Genomic DNA, 21,067 nt, shown 5'->3' on the forward strand with positions numbered 1-21,067 from the left:
ACCAAAATACTAGCCAATAGGATCCAACAGTACATTAAAAGGATTATTCACCACGACCAAGTGGGATTTATCCCTGGGCTGCAAGTTGGTTCAACATCCGCAAATCAATCAATGTGATACAATACATTAACAAAAGAAAGAACAAGAATCATATGATCCTCTCAATAGATGCAGAAAAAGCTTTTGACAAAGTACAGCATCCTTTCTTGATCAAAACTCTTCAGAGTATAGGGATAGAGGGTACATACCTCAATATCATAAAAGCCATCTATGAAAAACCTACAGTAAATATCATTCTCAATGGGGAAAAACTGAGAGCTTTCCCCCTAAGGTCAGGAACGCAGCAGGGATGTCCACTATCACCACTACTATTCAACATAGTATTGGAAGTCCTATCCACAGCAATCAGACAACAAAAAGAAATCAAAGGCATCCAAATTGGCAAAGAAGAAGTCAAACTCTCACTCTTTGCAGATGATATGATACTTTATGTTGAAAACCCAAAGACTCCACCCCAAAACTGCTAGAACTCATACAGGAATTCAGTAAAGTGGCAGGATATAAAATCAATGCACAGAAATCAGTGGCATTCCTATACACCAACAACAAGACAGAAGAAAGAGAAATTAAGGAGTCGATCCCATTTACAATTGCACCCAAAACCATAAGATACCTAGGAATAAATCTAACCAAAGAGACAAAGGATCTGTACTCAGAAAAGTATAAAATACTCATGAAAGAAATTGAGGAAGACACAAAGAAATGGAAAAACGTTCCATGCTCATGGATTGGAAGAACAAATATTGTGAAGATGTCAATGCTACCTAGAGCAATCTACACATTCAATGCAATCCCCATCAAAATACCATCCACTTTTTTCAAAGAAATGGAACAAATAATCCTAAAATTTGTATGGAACCAGAAAAGACCCCACATAGCCAGAGGAATGTTGAAAAAGAAAAGCAAAGTCGGCGGCATCACAATTCCAGACTTCCAGCTCTATTACAAAGCTGTCATCGTCAAGACAGCATGGTACTGGCACAAAAACAGACACATAGATCAATGGAACAGAATAGAGAGCCAAGAAATGGACCCTCAACTCTATGGTCAACTAATCTTCGACAAAGCAGGAAAGAATGTCCAATGGAACAAAGACAGTCTCTTCAACAAATGGTGTTGGGAAAATTGGTTAGCCACATGCAGAAGAATGAAACTGGACCATTTCCTTACACCACACACAAAAATAGACTCCAAATGGTTGAAAGACCTCAATGTGAGACAGGAGTCCATCAACATCCTAAAGGAGAACACAGGCAGCAATCTGTTTGACCTCACGCACAGCAACTTCTTCCTAGAAACATCGCCAAAGGCAAGGGAAGCAAGGGCAAAAATGAACTATTGGGACTTCATCAAGATAAAAAGCTTTTGCACATCAAAAGAAACAGTCAACAAAACCAAAAGACAACCGACAGAATGGGAGAAGATATTTGCAAATGACATATCAGATAAAGGGCTAGTATCCAAAATCTATAAAGAACTCATCAAACTCAACACCCAAAGAACAAAGAATCCAATCAAGAAATGGGCAGAAGACATGAACAGACATTTTTCCAAAGAAGACATCCAAATGGCCAACAGACACATGAAAAAGTGCTCAATATCGCTCGGCATCAGGGAAATCCAAATCAAAACCTCAATGAGATACCACCTCACACCAGTCAGAATGGCTAAAATGAACAAGTCAGGAAACAACATGTTGGCGGGGATGCGGAGAAAGGGGAACCCTCCTACACTGTTGATGGGAATGCAAGCTGGTGCAGCCACTCTGGAAAACTGTATGGAGGTTCCTCAAAAAGTTGAAAATAGAGCTACCATATGATCCAGCAATTGCACTACTGGCTATTTACCCCAAAGATACAAAAGTAGGGATCCGAAGGGGTACGTGCACCCCGATGTTTATAGCAGCAATGTCCACAATAGCCAAACTGTGGAAAGAGCCAAGATGTCCATCGACAGATGAATGGATAAAGAAGAGGTGGTATATATATACAATGGAATATTATGCAGCCATCAAAAGGAATGAGATCTTGCCATTTGCAACGACGTGGATGGAACTGGAGGGTATTATGTTGAGTGAAATAAGTCAAACAGAAAAAGACATGTATCATATGATCTCACTGATATGAGGAATTCTTAATTGCGGGAAACAAACTGAGGGTTGCTGGAGTGGGGGGTGGGGTGGGAGGGATGGGGTGACTGGGTGATAGACACTGGGGAGGGTATGTGCTCTGGTAAGCGCTGTGAATTGTGCAAGACTGTTGAATCTCAGATCTGTACCTCTGAAACAAATAATGCAATATATGTTAAGAAAAAAAAAAAGAAGAAGAAGAAGGTAGCGGGAGGGGAAGAATGAAGCAGGGGAAATCGGAGGGGTAGACGAACCATGAGAGACAAGGGACTCTGAAAAACAAACAGGGTTCTGGAGGGGAGGGGGGTGGGAGGATGGTTTAGCCTGGTGGTGGGTATTGAGGAGGGCACATTCTGCATGGAGCACTGGGTGTTATGCACAAACAATGAATCATGGAACACTTCATCTAAAACTAATCATGTAATGTATGGGGATTAACATAAGAATAAAAAAAATAAAAAATAAATAAACAATCTGATTTAAATGGGCAAAGGAATTAAACAGACACTTCTCCAAAGAAGATATACAAATGGTCCATAAGCATATGAAAAGATGTTCAACATCACCGATGATTAGGGAAATGCAAATCAAAACCATAATGTGATACCACCTTGTACCTACCCACTAGGATGGCTACTATCAAAAACAAAAACAAAAACAAAAAAACAAAAAACAAAAAACAGACACCAGGGTGGCTCAGTTGGTTAAGTGTCTGCCTCTGGCTCAGGTCATGATCCCAGGGTCCTGGGGTCGTTTCCCACATCAGCCTCCTTGCTCAGCAGGGAGCCTGCTTCTCCCTCTCCCCCTCTCCCCTGCTCATACTCTCATGCTCTCTCTGTCTCTCTCTCTCTGAGAAATAAATAAATAAAAATCTTAAAAAAAAGAAAGAAAAGAAAAAAAGAAAAGAAGTGTTGGCAAGGAGAAACTGGAGAAATTGGAACCTTGCGTACTGTTGGTAGAATGTGAAATGTTGTAGCCACTACGGAAAACAGTATGGAAGTTCCTAAAAAAAATTAAAAATAGAATTACCCTATGATCCAACAATTCCATTTCTGGGCATACATCCTCTCAAAATTAAAGAAAGGTCTTGAGGAAATATTTGTACAGCCATGTTCATAAGAAAAATCATTCAAAATAACCAAGTGTCCATCTAAAGATGAATGGATAAACAAAATGGTATATACATACCATGGAATATTATTTAGCCTTAGAAGGGGAAAAAATTCTGATACATGCTACAACACAGATGAACCTTGAAAACATTATGTTAAGTGAAATAAGCCAGCTAAGTGAAATAAAGGACAAATACTACACAAATTCATTTATATGATGTATCTAAAATAGTCAAATCCTACACATACATGCGTGTGTAAATACACACACACACACACACACACACTCCTCAGTGATGGTAAAAAGTTCCATGAGACAAATCAAAAGGAGACACAATGTACTAGACAATGGTAAAAAGTTCCATGAGACAAATGAAAATGGAGACACAATGTACTAGAACTTATGGGATGAAACAAAAGCAATTCTGCGAGTGAAATGCATAGCAATATATGCCAACATTTAGAGACTAGAAAGATCCCAAATAAGCAACGTAACTCTATGTTTTAACGAACTAGAAAAAGAATAAACTGACTCCAAATTCGGCAGAAAGAAGGCGAGAGTAAAGATGACAGCAGAAACAAATGAAATAGAGAAGAGACAAATAGTAGAAAAGACTAACCCAATCAAGTTGGTTCTTTGAAAAGATAAACAAAATTGACAGGCCCCTAGCTACACTAACCAAGGAAAAGGGACCCAAATCGACAAAATTATAAATGAAAAATAAGACATTATAACTGTTAGCACAGAAATTCAAAGGATCACAAGAGGCTATTATGAACAACTATACACCAACAAACTGGACAACCTAGAAGAAATGGAAAAATTCTTAGAAACATACAACTTACTAAGATTGAATCAGAAAGAAATAGAAAATCTGAATAGACCAATAACTAGTAAGGAGATTGAATGAGTAATCAATAGTCCCCAACAAAGAAAAGTCCAGAACCAGATGGCTTCACTGGTAAATTTTACTAGTCACTTAAGAAGAATAAACACCAATCTTTCTAAAATGCTTCCAAAAATCAAAGAGGAAGGAACGCACCCAAACTCATTGTATAAGACTGGCATTATCCTGATACCAAAACCAGAAAAGGTCAGTACTAAAAAAGAAAACTACAGTACACAATATTGCTGGTGAATATGTATGCAAAAATTCTCAATAAAATATTAGCAAACTGAATTCTGCAGCACATTAAAAGGACCACACACCAAGATTAAGCAGGATGTATCCCTGGGATGCAGGGATGGTACAACCTAGGCAAATCAACCAATGTGACAAATCACATTAATAGAACAAAATAAAAGAATTATATGAACATTTCATAGAGGGAAAAAAAGCATTTGACAAAAGCTGACATCCTTTCATGATAAAAACTCAACAAATTAGGCATAGAAGGAACATATCTCCACATAATAAAGGCCATATATAGCAAGGCTGAAGCTAACATCATACTCAATAGCGAAAGGATGCAAGCTTTTCCTCTAAGATCAGGAATAAGACAAAGGTGCCCACTTCGACTACACTTAGTCAACACGGTACTGGACAGCCTACCTACAGCAATCAGGCAAGAAAAATAAAAAGTATCAGACTTGGAAAGGAAGAAGTAAAACTGTCTCTATTTGTAGATGACATAATTTTACATATTAAAAAATCCTAAAAACTCAACCAAAAAACTGTCAGATCTAATTAATGAATTCAGTAAAGTTGTGGGATACAAAATTAACATCCAAAAATAAGTAGCACTTCTATACACTAATAACAAACTTTCTGGAAAAAAAAATCGATCTCATTTACAATAACATCAAAAATAATAAAATAGTAATAACACTTAAAGAGGAAATATCTCTACTCTGAAAACAAGACATTGATAAAATAAATCAAAGAAGACAGAAATGGAAAGGTATCCTGTGTTCATGGGTTGGAAGAATATTGCTAAAACATGAAATGCTATCAAAAGCCATCTACAGTGGGGTGCCTGGGTGGCTCAGTCGTTAAGCATCTGCCTTCGGCTCAGGTCATGATCCCAGGGTCCTGGGATCGAGCCCCGCATCGGGCTCCCTGCTCGGCGGGAAGCCTGCTTCTCCCTCTCCTGCTCCCCCGCTTGTGTTCCCTCTCTCTGTGTGTCTCTCTCTGTCAAATAAATAAATAAAAAATCTCTTAAAAAAAAAAAACAAAACAAAAGCCATCTACAGATTCAATGCAATTCCTACCAAGATTCCAAGGGCATTTTTTAAAGAAATAGAAAAAACACTGATGAAATTTATATAGAATCACAAAAGACTGAATAGTCAAGGAAACCCTGAGAAAAAAAGAACAAAGCAGGAGGCATCACGCTTCCTGATTTGAAGCTATACTATAAAGTTTTAAGTCATCAAAACAGTCTAGTACCAGCATAAAAACAGACACATAGACCAATGGAATAGAATCAAGAGCCCAGAAATAAACCCAAGAATATAAGGTCAACTAATTTTTGACAAGGGAGGCAAGAATATTCAATGGAGAAAAGACAGTCTCTTCAGTAAATGGTGCTGGGATAATTAAATATTTACATGTAAAAGAATGAAGGTGACCCATATTTTACACCACTCACAAAAATTAACTTGGATTAAGGACTTAAATGTAAATCCTGAAACCTACTGGATGGATTAAGGACTTAAATGTAAGACCTGAAACCTACTGTGATAATCTTTCTACAATATATATAAAATCAAGCCAACATGTTATATGCCTTACATCACTTACACAGTGATGTATGTTCAATTATTTCTCAGTAAAACTGGGGTTAAAAGAAAGTAGAATGGTGGTTGTCAGCAAGTGGGGAGGGCAGAAATGGGGAATTATTATTTAATATTTACTGCAGACAGATTTTCAGTTTCGTAAGATGATCTAAGTGTTCTGGAGATAGATGGTAGTGATGGTGACACAGCAATGTGAGTGTTCTTAATGCCACTGATCTGCATACTTAAAAATGGTTCACATGGTCAAAAATTATAACTAAATTTTAAAAAATGTAATATAAGTTAATTTTTGCCAATTTTATCAATTTATTAAGGTTTTAACAGTAGTAAAACAAAATCATTTTGTTTATTTAAGATTTTGTTTTTTGACAGAGAGAGAGAGAGAGGGAACACAAGCAGGGGGAGTGGGAGACGGAGAAGCAGGCTTCCTGCTGAGCAGGGAGCCCGATGTGGGACTTGATCCCAGGACCCTGGGACCATGACCTGAGCCGAAGGCAGATGCTTAACGACTGAGCCACCCAGGCACCCCAACAAAATCATTTTAAATAGTTTCCCAATTATGTGTTTTATAGGGTCTGATAAACACTAATGTATTTCTGAAGCTGATTTGTTACAAGTAAATACTGGACTCACACTCCAGGCTGGGACGTGGACCGATATAAAAGTACGATTTTCCAGGGGCTCTAATATTGCAGACATTAAGTAATCAAGAAATTCAACGACTCCTGAACAGATGGTAACTTCTAAGCTTGGCAATCAAATCAAGGAAAAGAACATTCCTGCACATGCTATGTCAGAGGCTTATCCCTGTAGAAGTCTTCTTTGCCAAGGCAGACCCAGTAACCAACAGTCAGGGCATGGAAAGCAGGGGCTGACAGTACCCTTCATGATTTGATCCCACCACCACCTCCCTAAACTCATCTCCCACAGCTCTCTGGCCTCCGCTCTCCACTCCAGCTACCACAGCATCTTCTTGCTCTTCCTGAAGTTCATCAGGCATGCTCTCCCGCTTTGGGGCATTGGTGCTTGCTACCTCCTCTGCCTTGAATGTACTTCCTCCACCCGTGTAACACACACAGACACTCAGAGTTAATAACTGCATATAGCTGTAAGAGCTATGAATGCAGTAAGTTCCTGTCTTATGAAAAGGCTGGGACAGAAGAATAAGGACATTTGCAGTGAGGTGTCTGGCTGCGAGGAGAAACGCAGAGAACTCTAGCCAAGAGCTCTGAGATAATGAGACTGTAATCGGCTCTGTGCTGCAGGAAGGGAGTCAGTGTTGGACGTTAAATAGAAGAGAGCATGGTCCAAACAGATGCCCTCAATCTGAGCTTTGAGGAGATCCCAGAGGAGAGGAAAGGTTGGAGTAAGGACTCTCGTGTGGTGAGGGCAATCCAGTAAGAAAAGGCTGGGGATAAAAGAGCACTGGCGGTGGGCGCTGGGGGGGACGACAGTCCCCAGTCAGATGGAGGTACCCGAGGTCAGCATTTTTTTTTCCTTATTAGAAATCTAAAATCCTAGAAACTCTATTTAGTTTGAAAGGATGTCACCATGTTCCTGAATCTTAATAATGTTTGTTTGAATAGTTTAAACTAGTTAAAATCCTAGTCATCATTTTCTTTCACTATGGGAATTCTGTGAAAGACAAGAACCAAAATCCTTCCTTGTTTCTGAAAGCAGTTCCTAAGATAACAAGACGAAATAAAGAAGTCAGTATATTTAGCCATTTGTAGTAAACATTTAAGAATTCAGAATACATTCGTAGGACTACTTAACCCTTCTCTTATAAAGGAAAAAATAAATTTAAAAAAATGAAAGAAAATGTCTCCTAGGGTTCTCTGTAGTTAGTGTGAATTGGAAAGTGATTCTTATAATTTCTTAAATAATAAAAATAATAGCAGCAAACACTCAAGAGCTTATTTTGTGCTCAGCATTATTCTCTAGGTGAATTCCACATACTTTCATTTAATTCTCACTTCATCCCTATGAGATGGATACTCTTTTTTTTTTTTTTTTTTTTGAGATGGATACTCTTATTAGCCCCATTTCATAAAGGGAAGAGGAGCAGAGAGGTTAAACAATCTTTGGATAATAGCCCTGTACGCTTACATGGGGTCTGGCAGACAGCAGTGTTTTCAAATACAGTGTACTCTCTGGAAGAAAGGCCATAACTACTTAAAATACTGGAGAAGATTGAAGAGGAACACAGAGCTGCCAAAATGACCACAGTGCTGAGGAACCAGACTCCCTCACTGAACGGAACATGGGAAACATTCCTTGGACAGAAAAAGGAGACCTATAAAAGCAAAGTTTTAGAGAACATGTTCAGAGTTAGTTGTATGGAAAAGTGGCAGCCTTTCTTGAGCCCTATACACAGGCTTACAAAGAATGAAATTCAGAAAAGCAAAGGTAAAAGGGATCTGAGCCCAGGCTGCCTGAGCTCTGAACTGAGTCCCTGGGTTTGAGTCCTGATTTTTTACTACTTAACAGTTGTGTGACCCTCTGCAACTTATTTAGTCTCTCTCTTACCTTCCTCTATGAAATGGAGCCAGTAAGTCGCTCTACATCAGGGTTTGCTGTGAGGATTAAATTAATGAATGTATGCAAAGTGCAATGCGAAGTTTGGCATACAGCAATCAATCAATCTTTTATTACTCTTATTATGATGATTGAGATTATGATTACTGAAGCAATGTAAGCAAGATACAAAATTCAATCCACATGGACAAGTGAGAAAATGTGCACCCCACCACCTTAATCCTGTTTTGCTCAGACATTGTTTATTAAGACAAGATACCATTTTCTAACTATCAGGTTGACAAAAACGTGTTGTTTCAATGATCATATGATGTGGCAACAAGGATGTGAGGAAAAGGGAACTCGCATATATTGAGAATTGAAGTAAAAATTGGTACAGCCACCATAAAAAGCGAGTTGACAACTTCTGATAAAGTAAACAGTACATTTAAATCTATGAGCCAGGGGCACATGTGTGGCTCAGTCAGTTAAGTGTCTGCCTTCAGCTCAGGTCATGATCTCAAGGGTCCTGGGATAGAGCCTGGTGTGGGGCTCCCTGCTCGGCGGGGAGTCTGCTTCTCCCTCTGACCCTCCCCCCTCTCATGCTCTCTCTATCTCATTCTCTCTCTCAAATAAATAAATAAATAATTTTAAAAAAAAAGAAATTTACCTTAAGAACTGTCGAAGTTAGAATTCTAACATGGCTCTTATGGATGCCAAACATTTTGTATATTGCCTTCTAAATTCTACTTTTCCTCCAACAGCATTATTAAAACTGAAAAATCTATCTTTTTCTTTGCCTGTGATTACTGTCCTCCAACAAAATTCAAGTTTATCACTATGATCACCAGCTACAAAATAATTTCATCTAACTCCCTTTTGCTTTTATCCTCATATAAATAAGAAATGACACATTTTCTGCCACAGATCTAGCATTTATATTCTGTTCTCAATGTGAGTAATGATGTAGAGAGACCTTGATTTCTTTAAGTAGGCTAATAGCTTTTTAAAGAATTCCAATCAAAAAGTCATTTTAAATGGCCAGTAATGCTTATTGTTTTTTGTGAAAGCAATATAGTATGTTTTCTATACTTTGAATAGGACTCAACCTAAAAATGTTTAAATGTAAGCAACGAAAACCATCGAACCATGTTACATCTCTGAAGAGTAGAAATTTTTCTCTCTGGAGTATTTTATGTATTTATTGTAGAATAAATATTAAGTGTTTCCTAAGTGCAAGAAATCATTATGATGGTCACCTGTGGATCTGTTTAGAGGGGATAGCCAAGACGACTAATATTTTACACTTAATATACTTTACATTTACATTTTTCTTTAATTATTTTGTGTGTCTCCACATCTTGCCTATCCCAGTACATGACACTTCCTTGAAGGCAGGATTTAGGTCTCATACTTGCCTGTTATTCACAAAATCATCTGCATCCACAATCAGGACTCAATAAATTCCTATGAAACTGAATTTGATTTTACTCAGCATGAACACAAAAATATGCCTTACTGATGCACAGCGATATATCTGAACATATTTAGGAAAGCTATTTTTCTACTATATATGAAATTGGTTCCAGACAGAGCATGGGTTAAAATAACTGCAGGCTGTGATAACAAGATGCTTACACACACACACACACACACACACATTTTGAATATATATGTTACAAATGCTAGAGAAAATTTAAATTAACATTTGGTGGTAAACCCAAGATTGAACTCTACAGAAAATATTATCCTTTCCAACTACCTATGCATAATTTTCTCTAGTTAATCATATTTAGCCCCTACTATGTGCCAAACCCTTGTATATGTGTTTAGTTTAGACCCTGTGTAATAACACAGTATCCTCTCCACTGCACACAGGAAGAAATGGAGGGTAAGGGATATTAGAACACCCTGCCCTATGTCACAGTGCCAAGTTGTAATCCAGTACTTAAAACCACACCTCCCTATCTTTAAACACTGAGTAGGCAGAAGACAGAAATAGTTCTTACCGCCTGGGCTGGTTCCAATTACTGTACGCTGAATTCTGAAGCTCACTTTCTTCTCCCTCTCCTTCTTCTCGCTCTGGTAGTTCTGGAATGTCTCTGTTAAAAATTTACACAGTGAATACTCCAGAATCCTAGTAAAACTGTGCAAGTTTGTCTTATATATACTTTACTACTGATTTGCTAAAAATCAGAACTACTTCATATTTTCACCATACTTGGCCCATTTTACATTAAGGGGGAAATAAAACCTAATCAAATGAAAATAAAAACCTGACATTAGAATCAATCTACCATAACTTAGTCTGGAGATAGAGCTGAACACTAAAATTCTTAGCTAGTCTGTTTCTTTCCCAAAGAAACGTGGGAGAATAAGGAAAAGGAACAAGAAGGGGAAAATATCAGAATTAAAGAGAAAACTTCAAGTATTTCTTAAACACAACATACAAAAGGTAGAAGCACCATATGGGTTATAAGCTTACACAGTCCTGATCGATCCCTGACTTGAAAGAACTTATCGTCAAGTAAGGCAGAAATTTAGCATCTCTGTCTCCTAAGAATGGGCCAGTGTTTTCCCTTCAAGAAAAATATAAAATGCTTAAAGTCCAACTTCACTCCAGCCAGAAGGACCACACACAGAATACTCCTTACAGAAAGCAGTTCACGATGTCCTTCTATTTAAGGTCACTTTTCAATTTCTGTAGGAATTCAATTTTGCCAAATGCCAGGCATAACAAAATGTGTCCAGTCTGTTAACTAATTGTAAATTAAACTATAAATAACCATATTGATAAATACTTTGTTTTCCCAAAGGTATACTTTGTATTAATGAGTGACATTGTAAGGGCAATAGAGAATGGTTAAGCAATTATGGTGTGTCCTTAACGCTGTTAGTTAAACTTGGCTTTCTAAAGATGAATGTCCACATATTCCTTTGAAAGCAAAGAAAGCCATAAAAATTCTGATTTAATAAATGTTTGCAACTGATTTCTATAGAAACTGAATAATCTAAAGAAAGTATACACTCAAATTATATCTATTCTCCAGTGACAGGAATACTGAACTCTGTCAAATCACATAACCTTTTGACTCTGAGATCAGAAGTCATAAAACCCAATAATCGTCTGTGTTTGAATATGTTTCACAACATCTTTGGAAAGCAACTAACTGTCCAGGGTCTCCCTAAACATGTCATTCTTCCTTTGACCTAAATGTTAGATTTTTGCTTTTCAACTGTTAAGGGAAAATCTATCTGCCTAACTGTACTACCTACTGTTGTATGTTTGAATTCCTCTCCTGAGCAAGTTGAGGAAGAAGGTTCTGAATGAGGCTGGGATCCAATAGCCTAAGCCTGACAGTGGGACAAGACTTTTGGGAATGGATCCACATAACGGATTTAATTTAATTTTATTTTTTCAAAAAGGGGAGTTTTAAAAAGGATGTTAAGAAGCAGACCGAGAACAAGATAGACTGAGGGAAGCTGTATCCTGAAGATGCAGGGCAGAGAGATGAAGAGAGGGTCTAACCCTCGGGAAACAGAGTTGGAAGGAATAGGAGAGAAGAAGAAGTATGGAACACAGACAATAATGAGAACTTAAAATGAGTTCCGAAAATATTCAGTGACAGCCATGGGGAGGGGGAGGATCTTACCCATCAAGTCCAAGCTCAGGGGGCTACTCGGACACACTCTCAGATATAGTGGATCACATCTTCCTGCCTTTTTAGCTATAAGAAGACTAACATCCTGAATCCTCTGATACAAAACCCCCATTTTCTTCAAACGATTCTATAATCCATGAATCCTTTCATCAACCCAGATAAGCCCCTATAAATGTGTTGGTCATTCCTTATGTTGTTAATGCTCGTGATGTTCAGCTCAACACTTTCCAAAAAAGTAAGAAATAACCATTAAAAATGTTTCTGAATCTGTATGTATGTTAATAAAAAAATAAATAAAATTTCTGAACATGTTTGAAAACATTTATGAGAGAGGAAAAGGCATGATACAGTATCATACAAACTGTAGGCGCCAGTGAATTAATGAAATAATACTGAGATCTGAGAATTCCCCAAACTTAGTATATGAAGAGTACTATGCAGAGTGGTGCAGCTTAAGATGATTTTAATTTCTTGATTTGAGCTTTCATGTATTTTCCACACTGTATGATACTTTCTTAAGTAATGGGGAGGATGGGGTGAATTTTTTTTTTTTTTTAAATCTGGAAAGAGACAAAAGGAAATCATTCTTTTTCATTGCTAGTCCTGCTGACTCTGGCTTCAAAGTCTCCCTTGGAACTTGCTGCATCATTCACTCCCTGCACCAAGCTCACTGCTTCACTCACCTGCCAGAGGATGAAGAAAAAATATCCAGGGCCATTATTCCTCCAGATTGTTGCCCCAAACTTATTTTGAACTCTTCCAAATGTTCTGCGGGCACATAAGTAATTCTGGAATAGAACACAGTCCATGAAAAAAAAAAAAAAAAAGAAGGAAAGCAAAGTTGTGCCTAACAGGAAAAGATTCCAAAATACAGAAATAAAATGATCTTGTCCCTTCATCCCTACTTTTTCACACAACTCATTTAACCAGCTTACTCAGCAGAGACTCCAAACTTCCAAAGGATAAAGCATCCTATATGCAAAAATAACAGATTAAAGTTTAAAGTTTTTACTTTAAATTTTAAACAACAATTAAACTTTAAAATGCTGATAAACTATATGTTTACCAATAATCATATGGGGGAGAAAAGCAGCATTATTTCAATTTCCAAATAACAAAACTAACAGCAATTTTTAGAAAGATCTATTAATCCTGGGGCACCTGAGTGGCTCAGTTGGTTAAGCGTTTGCCAGGGTCCTAGGATCCAGCCCCTCGTGCAGCTCCCTGCTCAGCAGGGGGGAGGCTGCTTTTCCCTCTCCCTCTGCCCCAACCCCAGCTCGTGCTCTCTCTCCCTTTCTCAAATAAATAAATAAAATCTTTTAAAAAAGATCTACTAATCCTTACAAATATAACTGTCAGTAATAACATTAATTTCATCCAAAGACTTTTGGGTTCCTTAGCAGGAACAAATTACACATACTCCGCTAAAATACTGGCTACCCCAAATTACTTTACATTCTTCCATAATACATAATTAATTATGGGAATTAACAAATATATAATAATTATATGTTAGCTCTATTAAGTTATGAACCCGAAAGTCTGAAGTTCAAACTAGCATAAGTTTATGGGAAGACTCTCTTACTAATTTGTAGCAACTCTGTAATAAGTTATTTTGGTTTTAGAGAAAAGCCTCATGTTTACACTTGAACGGTCACTTAGTAATTAAACAAGTATTGGCTGAATGCCTGTAATGTGGAAGGCACTGAGCAAGATGCTGACTACAGCTAGAATGTTTAGAAACTGATATTTGAAAATTCAAGTTTACTGCTGTCCTATAAAAGGCTAGATAACCAATATACCTCCAAGATCCTCAACTTAAGGAATAGTTAGGTAAGAGAAACACTGAACTACAAACTGGTTCTGCACTTGTGCAACTAAAAAAGAAGTATGTATCAAAATTACACAATATAAAAATCATGAAGACTATTAAACTAGCTATCCATAACTTACCCATGAAGACAATAAGTACATAAAACCTTAGCAGGGGAGGGCATGGATCAAAGGACTGTCTTTTATGTCATAATAAAATCCGAATTATGCCACTGGTATAATTTACTAAGGGAGGAAGATATGTAATTTCAGACATACTGGATATTCCATAAAAAGCATTCACTCTGTGAGGTCACTTAAATTTGGAGTCAGAAGACACAGCTCTGTGTGCTCATCAGAGTGTAATGGGAGGGTAAATCACCACTACCAAATCTCCATATCCTCAATCACAAGAAGGATGTCACTTTTCATGCGGCTATTGTAGCTGAAAAGCATAAAACAAATATAAAACAGTGCTTTACCAGGGCATAAGCTAGCCTGGTCACGCCTGATCACTCTGGGCAGACTCTGTGTACACTTGGGAGTCTCTCTTCATGACACTTTCACCTCCAGGACCAAAAAATAAAGCAGAAAGCACAGTTCAGAGGGTTTAGGAGTACACTGGGAGACAGAGTCGCATTCTAATTCTGGTCCTACTTAATTTATTCATCTACAAAAACACCTTCTCTATGGTGTTAAAAATATATTGAATAGTAAATTTGAATTTATCCCTTCCCAAAATAATGAGTAAAAAAATGTATAACGCATTATGTCAGGAAGATTGATTCTATTTTATACAAAGACAAATAAAGATAAACCTAAAAAGCCTATTCAAGAAAACTGGTATTGGAGCGCCTGGGTGGCTCAGTCGGTTAAGTGTCTGCCTTCAGCACAGGTCATGGTCTCGGGGGTCCTGGGATGGAGCCCCAAGTCATCAGGCTCTCTGCTCAGCGGGGAGTCTGCTTGTCCCTCTCCCGCTGCCTCTTCCCCTGCTTATGTTCTCTCTTGCTCTCTGTCTCTCTCTCTTAAATAAATGAAAAATAAAATCTTAAAAAAAAGTATTATTTCTGAAGATTCAATAAAGGTAAAGGGAAAGCCAGAACACACTAGCAAAGATAATAATAATCAGTTCAAAGGACTGTGTTTTTAAAATGTTTTGAGAAGGAAAAAAATGTTTCTATCCCAAACAATGCCAAAAATGAATTTTCCTCTATATTTGTCCCAAACTGTTTTTCCTTTTACCAAGGGTAGGGGACTGGGAGTTATACAAATATTTTTATGATATTTTAGACAGCAGTGAGAAAGAGGAAAGAAAGCAGTTTTCATAAATATTTACCCCAATACAGACAGTGAGGACACCGGAACAAGATTCCCACAATGCAACAGCACATGCAAAGCAATTTTAATACACGCCTAGTCATATGGCACATAAAACCTCCGAATCCCAGGAAGGGCACCAAAAATGAATTATGAACTGAATAAACACACTGAAACAGCTTCTTTGAGAGCTGTATTAGAGATTCTTACACGTAAACTAACCTTTGGTTACAAATGGAGTGAAAGGATGAAGAATAGCATTAGTGATGCTGAAATGTGATCCGGCTATTAATCCAGAGACCGTGCCTGCACACACAGGCAGGATCATTCCCTACAAAGGAGCTTGAAAGCTTAGTAGTTGGAAAATATGATTTTCAAATGAGTTCCCAATCATCAGTGCAATGTGAACAGGTAACAATCTCATAGTTCTGCTGGTATTTACATTCTCACATAAATGAAGAAAAGAAAGCCAAACTGTTCACACTGAGTCTCTATCTGGATCTATCCCTGCAATGGGAAGTTACAAAAGCATGAAATGGTTTTCACAGACAAGTTGTAACACACAGTCATAATGAGCTTTTGAATCACCGATACTCACACATAAAAGGGGGCTCGATCATCAGCAGGTGCTGCAGAAAATCTAGAATGTGCGGCATACGCGGCGGCATCTTTTTACAATGGTGTTAACAAATGTCAGTGTCTTGTGCGGAATGTGAGACGCATACATATGTAGTTACAAGTGGGTGCTCCTGGTTGTTTTTTTTTTCCCCTTTCCACCTCCCTCCCCATTGACACCTCCCCCAGAAAAGCATCTGCTCTTTACTGGTGTCTATAGCAGTGATTATTAACAAGCATAGAAAAATGTAACTGCAATCAATCTTTTATTCCTTGATCAGGAATTCATCCCACACTTTAGGTTAAGGCAGGTGAATTCTGATTCAGCTCGGTAATTATCTGGCAGATGTTGGAAGCAGCTGCTGCTAAGCACAAAACCCTGGCTATTATTACAGAAATATAAGAGCTCCTGGCAAGGTGGAGTGAGAAGTGAAACAGAATGCATTCTGGTGAGGCTTCACATCTGGTTTTCCATACAAAATAATGAAACCTGGAACTTAAACTGGCTGTTCTTGAACTCTTGAAACTCAAATTATCTACCCAGGCATGCATGAATGCACACACACAAAGTTCCTTGCTATCTATCGCAAACGGCAAAAAAGAAATGGGGTGCGTTGTCTTCAATAGCAATGCTTTTCCTAAAACCAATCAGTTATGAAACTGAACCATTTAGAGTCTTTTTTTTTAAGTCCCCCCAATACACTCCTCCACTACCATCCCATATTAAACTAGGTTCATAACAAGAGACAAAGAGGAAGAGATGTGGGTGGAGCCTAGATCCACGTAATGACTACAAAGCTTAATTGGCCAGAGGCAATGATATGGTTCCATTCAGAGTAAAGGAAGGACTTTCCTTTTGGGAGAATTATTCACATAGCTCTTAAGGTAATTCTAAACCTTCTGCTACATAAAAGCTAGTGATAAGGAAGGGACAGGGCCAAAACACTTCATGCAAAATGCTGCTCAGCCCTGGTCAATCTAAATGGCTATTTATTTTTATCATTTCACACACTTTTTCTGAAAAAGGATTATATGATTCGAAATTCTCTCTACCATTTACCCCCTAAGTCAAACTATAACCATCTGAATCTCAGCCTTAGTAGGACACTTGGGAAGAAATTAACGTGTTTTGTGATTATGTTTATGAATTATGTGTGTGTGCGCCCACACACAGGTGAGAATGTGAGAAAGAGATTGATTGGCTAATTGATTTCCAGAGGAGGGAAAGTTGCAGGATTTTTCTTATTCTCTTTTTTAATTTAAGATATTACATTTTGACTCCTGGGATCCTAAGGCAGTAATTTATGAAGTTACCTCGGATATCCTTAAAGGTCCTAATAAAGCTGCTGTAAGCACGAATGGGTCCATCCTGGTGCTGACTCAGAAGGTGGGAAAACAAACAAACAAAGCAAATAACAATAGCAGTAGAAAGAAGAAAAGGAGAAAAAGAACTTTGGGAGCTTGAAAAAGTACCGGACAACTTTCCTAGAGTTGACTAGATGCCTAACTATGCTAAATCAATGTCACAATGGTCTTATTTCTTGGTCACTTTCTAAGTGTTGCAGTACATTAGAACTGAGGGGGACAGAGAGATAACCAAGCACCATTTCTGGTGCTCAGAGTGCCAAAAAGTGGGCAGGGGACCTGCAGCCGTGCTCATAACAGAAGACATGCATTATCACACAATAAATCAAATGACCAATTACCAGGCCATGTGTGTTTTATACTACATCTAAACTATGTAAGCTAAAAGCCTTGCAGTAAGGGATCCCCACGTGGTCTACATCCTTCATCTTTGAAGCTAGCGGGATGGACACCGGCCCACAAGTGGTAAAGAAAGCTCTTAAAGTTTTTATTTTTTCTTAGAGGCACTGAAATTTTTAATGTACTTGGACTCACATTATTAAGATAATTAAGGAATTGTCACAGGATGAAATGATCTATTCCATTATAAAAGTCAAAAGGGCATGCAAAATTATGAAAGCCCATTAGAGAAATTCTGCCCCCAAATAATACTACTTTTGTATAAGATGGCAGAATCCACTTCAAACAGTATATATTTTTCTGCTTTTAATGATGGCATAATGAAAAACAGAATGTATATATATTTTTTCTTATCTAAGCTCCAGCAATATATACTTTGCAAAAGAATAATACAGAATGCAGTCAGTAAAATAACATTAATACAGCAAAGTTTCCCATAATGGTAATCATTACATTAATTTAAGGTAAATAATCTTTCCCTGAGCTCTTATTTTACTATTTTATCCCTTATACATTATATAAAAATATTCAATGGTTAATGCTAGAGAAAAAAAGCCAAGCTATTACATTGATGAGGTGTGACAGAGTCATGAACTGATTTTTATGTTGGCTCAAGAAATGTTTAGTAACTTTAAAAACCAAGCCACATCTATAACGTGCTTTTAGCACATTATGGGATTATGGGATAGTTTAAGCACTTCCTGACAAAATATCCTATGTGACCTACAATTGGACTATACCAATATACTGGTGACTGCTCTTGGATCATGAGGTAGTTGACCAAATGGTAAATTATGGGTCAGACTGATGCTGTTCTATATGGTCTTTTCCATGACTGGCCATTAAAGAACTAGCTTAGTCCTAGGATTCATATACATCAATTAGGTAGTACACAGTCCCTTACATTGAGGCCAACTTCTTTGTAAGATCCTGAGTGGACCCTCCTGCTCTGTGAGAGATGTCTCAGGTTTTTGCAAAGCACTGGAGTAAAATTAAACACAGGAGGCAAATCGTTTTCAAATATTTCAACATCGTATAGTCTTAAAGAAACTATACCTACAATCAAGAACTATTCAGGAATAGTCAAATTCCTGAGGGTTTTATTTTTAATAAATATGTGATAATTTTTGCATATTAAACAGAAGTACATACTGAAAAAAAAATTCTGACTCATGAATTGAAATTCTCGAATTTCCCAAGCCAAACTGGAGTCCAAATGATACTTACTTTATGTCAGGCCCAATGAGAGAGTGTCTTCTCAACATCGCTCGTGCCTGGGCATTGGTTAAACTGATAGTAGATTCTTCATTAATAGATAAGATGCAGTCCCCAACAGCAATCCGGCCATCTCGACTAATGGAACCTCCATGAATAATGCTTCGAACGATCATCCCCAAGCCATCCTTATTAGCACTCACTGTCATCCCTATGGTAAAGGAGGAGCACAGATATGTATCAAATTCATGACCCTGAAATTCATTTTAACTTGAATTTAATAATCCCTATGGATTCATAGATAAAAGAATAGGAGTAACTTTTTTATCCAATAAAAAAACAATCAAAAGGAAAGAAAAAAGTTTCTAACACAAAATATATTTTAAGTACATTTTAAAATGTTTCTGAACCTGTATCTAGAAAAAGACATTCTATGTTGAATATACTGGAGATGAAATAGGTCTACGCTGTGGAGTGAATATAACTCAGGCTATTTGATGTGTTGCCCCCTAAATAGAAAACTCTCCCAAGGAAGGTATTTTGACAATAACAGATCAATTTTATAGCAGTTCATCTCTTATACATAGAAGAGAATAAAGAGCAAGACTACAAATGGAAAATGAGTTGTATAAATTAAGAAACTCCATGCTATTACCTTATTTCTACATCATTTATTCATTCACTATATATTTACTATATACTTACTATGTGCCAAGTTCTATGATGATTTCTTGAGATGAAAAAAGCATACCTAACACCAAGAAGCTTGTATTCAAGTCTTATCCTCAGTGCCTGATGTACAGTCTGTTTAACTGAAGTGATGTGGACCTAATTCTAATCTCTTCCCATTTCATCTCTAAATCTGAAGTTCTAGGAGCTCCAGATCTGGGTATTTCATTGCCTGACATGTTCCCTAGATGGCTAACAGGAAACGCAACCTTAGTATATATAAAATTGAATTTCCAAGTTTTCACTTCCCTTATTTCACCAGGTCCCTTCCTCTCTTTGCTAAGGGCATCATTATGCTCCTCTGCATCTCTCAAAGCAGAAATGCTGGAGTGGTTCCTCATTCCTAACTCCCTCGCTCACCTCTTATCTCTAATCCATCACCATGTCCTGTCATTTCTAGCTCCAAAATTTATCTCGAATGCATCCATCTTTCACTGTTTCTACACTAACCCTACACCAAGCCGGCACTCCTTGCCTCACTTTTTGAAAGAGCTTCCTAATTGCTCTTCCTAATTGGTCTCCTGACAACTGCCAATGTGTTCTTCTCAGAACAGACACAGCGACCATTCAAAAGAGACAGATCACATCACTCCCTAGCTAACAATCCGTTACCGGTGTCCCGTGGTGCTTCATATACAGCACACCTAATTGGCACAGATGTAGGGCACTGATGGACTGGCCCTCCCGACATCACCCGTCTTGAGCACCATGCCCTTGGCTCCCTGGCCTCCAGCCTCATGGACTGCTTTCTGAAATACACCCAGTCTCTCCCCACTTCAGTCTTTGCCTGACACCCTCTTCCTGCAGCTCTCGCACAGCCAATTCCTTCTCACTCTTCAATACCACTCCCTGAGAAAGGGTTTCTCAATAAACACCCTCTGAATTTATGTTTCCTTCTCATCCTACCTTCACTCTACTTCTTCAAAAATATAAAACCTTTTGAAATTATGTTTAAAATTTTATATAAAATTAATGTAAGGAGGGGCACCTGGGTGGCTCAGTTGGTTAAGCATCTGCCTTCGGCTCAGGTCATGATCCCAGGGTCCTGGGATTGAGCTCCACGTTGGGCTCCCTGCTCTGCGGGGAGTCTGCTTCTCCCTCTGGCCCTACCCCCTTTTGTGCTCTCTCTCTCTCAAATAAATAAATCTTTAAAAATTTTTTTAAAAAAAATGTAAGTAAATTCACGTAAAACCAAGTGCTAAAAGTTCCTTCCAAACAAGTTTATGTAATTAAATAATGTAAGGAGAGCTATAAAGCTATAAGGGTAGTTTATAAAAACTGGCTTTGAGAGACATCACAAATTCCTTTTTAGGTTTGTATTTTTTATATAAAAATAAAGAAATTCTTCTAAATATTAATTTTAACAATACCAAATTAGACATATTTCAAATATTTT

General features: G+C 37.7%; 1 protein-coding gene across 15 annotated transcripts in view; it reads right to left on the reverse strand.

Moving 5' to 3' along the window:
* The window catches only part of MPDZ (multiple PDZ domain crumbs cell polarity complex component), a 193,533-nt gene that overhangs the window by 72,819 nt on the left and 99,647 nt on the right, over positions 1-21,067 (reverse strand). For all 15 annotated transcript variants that reach the window (XR_010407652.1, XM_064579269.1, XM_064579277.1 and 12 more), the window contains 3 exons: positions 18,955-19,153; positions 12,903-13,007; positions 10,567-10,659 (listed from right to left, as the gene is read on the reverse strand). Coding sequence is in view for 14 of the 15 variants with exons in the window: in XM_064579269.1 (XP_064435339.1) it covers positions 10,567-10,659; positions 12,903-13,007; positions 18,955-19,153 (397 nt within the window). In the remaining variant the exon portion in view is untranslated. The remainder of the gene's footprint in view (positions 1-10,566; positions 10,660-12,902; positions 13,008-18,954; positions 19,154-21,067) is intronic.

Source organism: Mirounga angustirostris, unplaced genomic scaffold (assembly GCF_029215605.1).
Source record: "Mirounga angustirostris isolate CCGP_5_RB_7025 unplaced genomic scaffold, mMirAng1.0.hap1 SCAF_15, whole genome shotgun sequence".
Classification (NCBI taxonomy): domain Eukaryota; kingdom Metazoa; phylum Chordata; class Mammalia; order Carnivora; family Phocidae; genus Mirounga; species Mirounga angustirostris.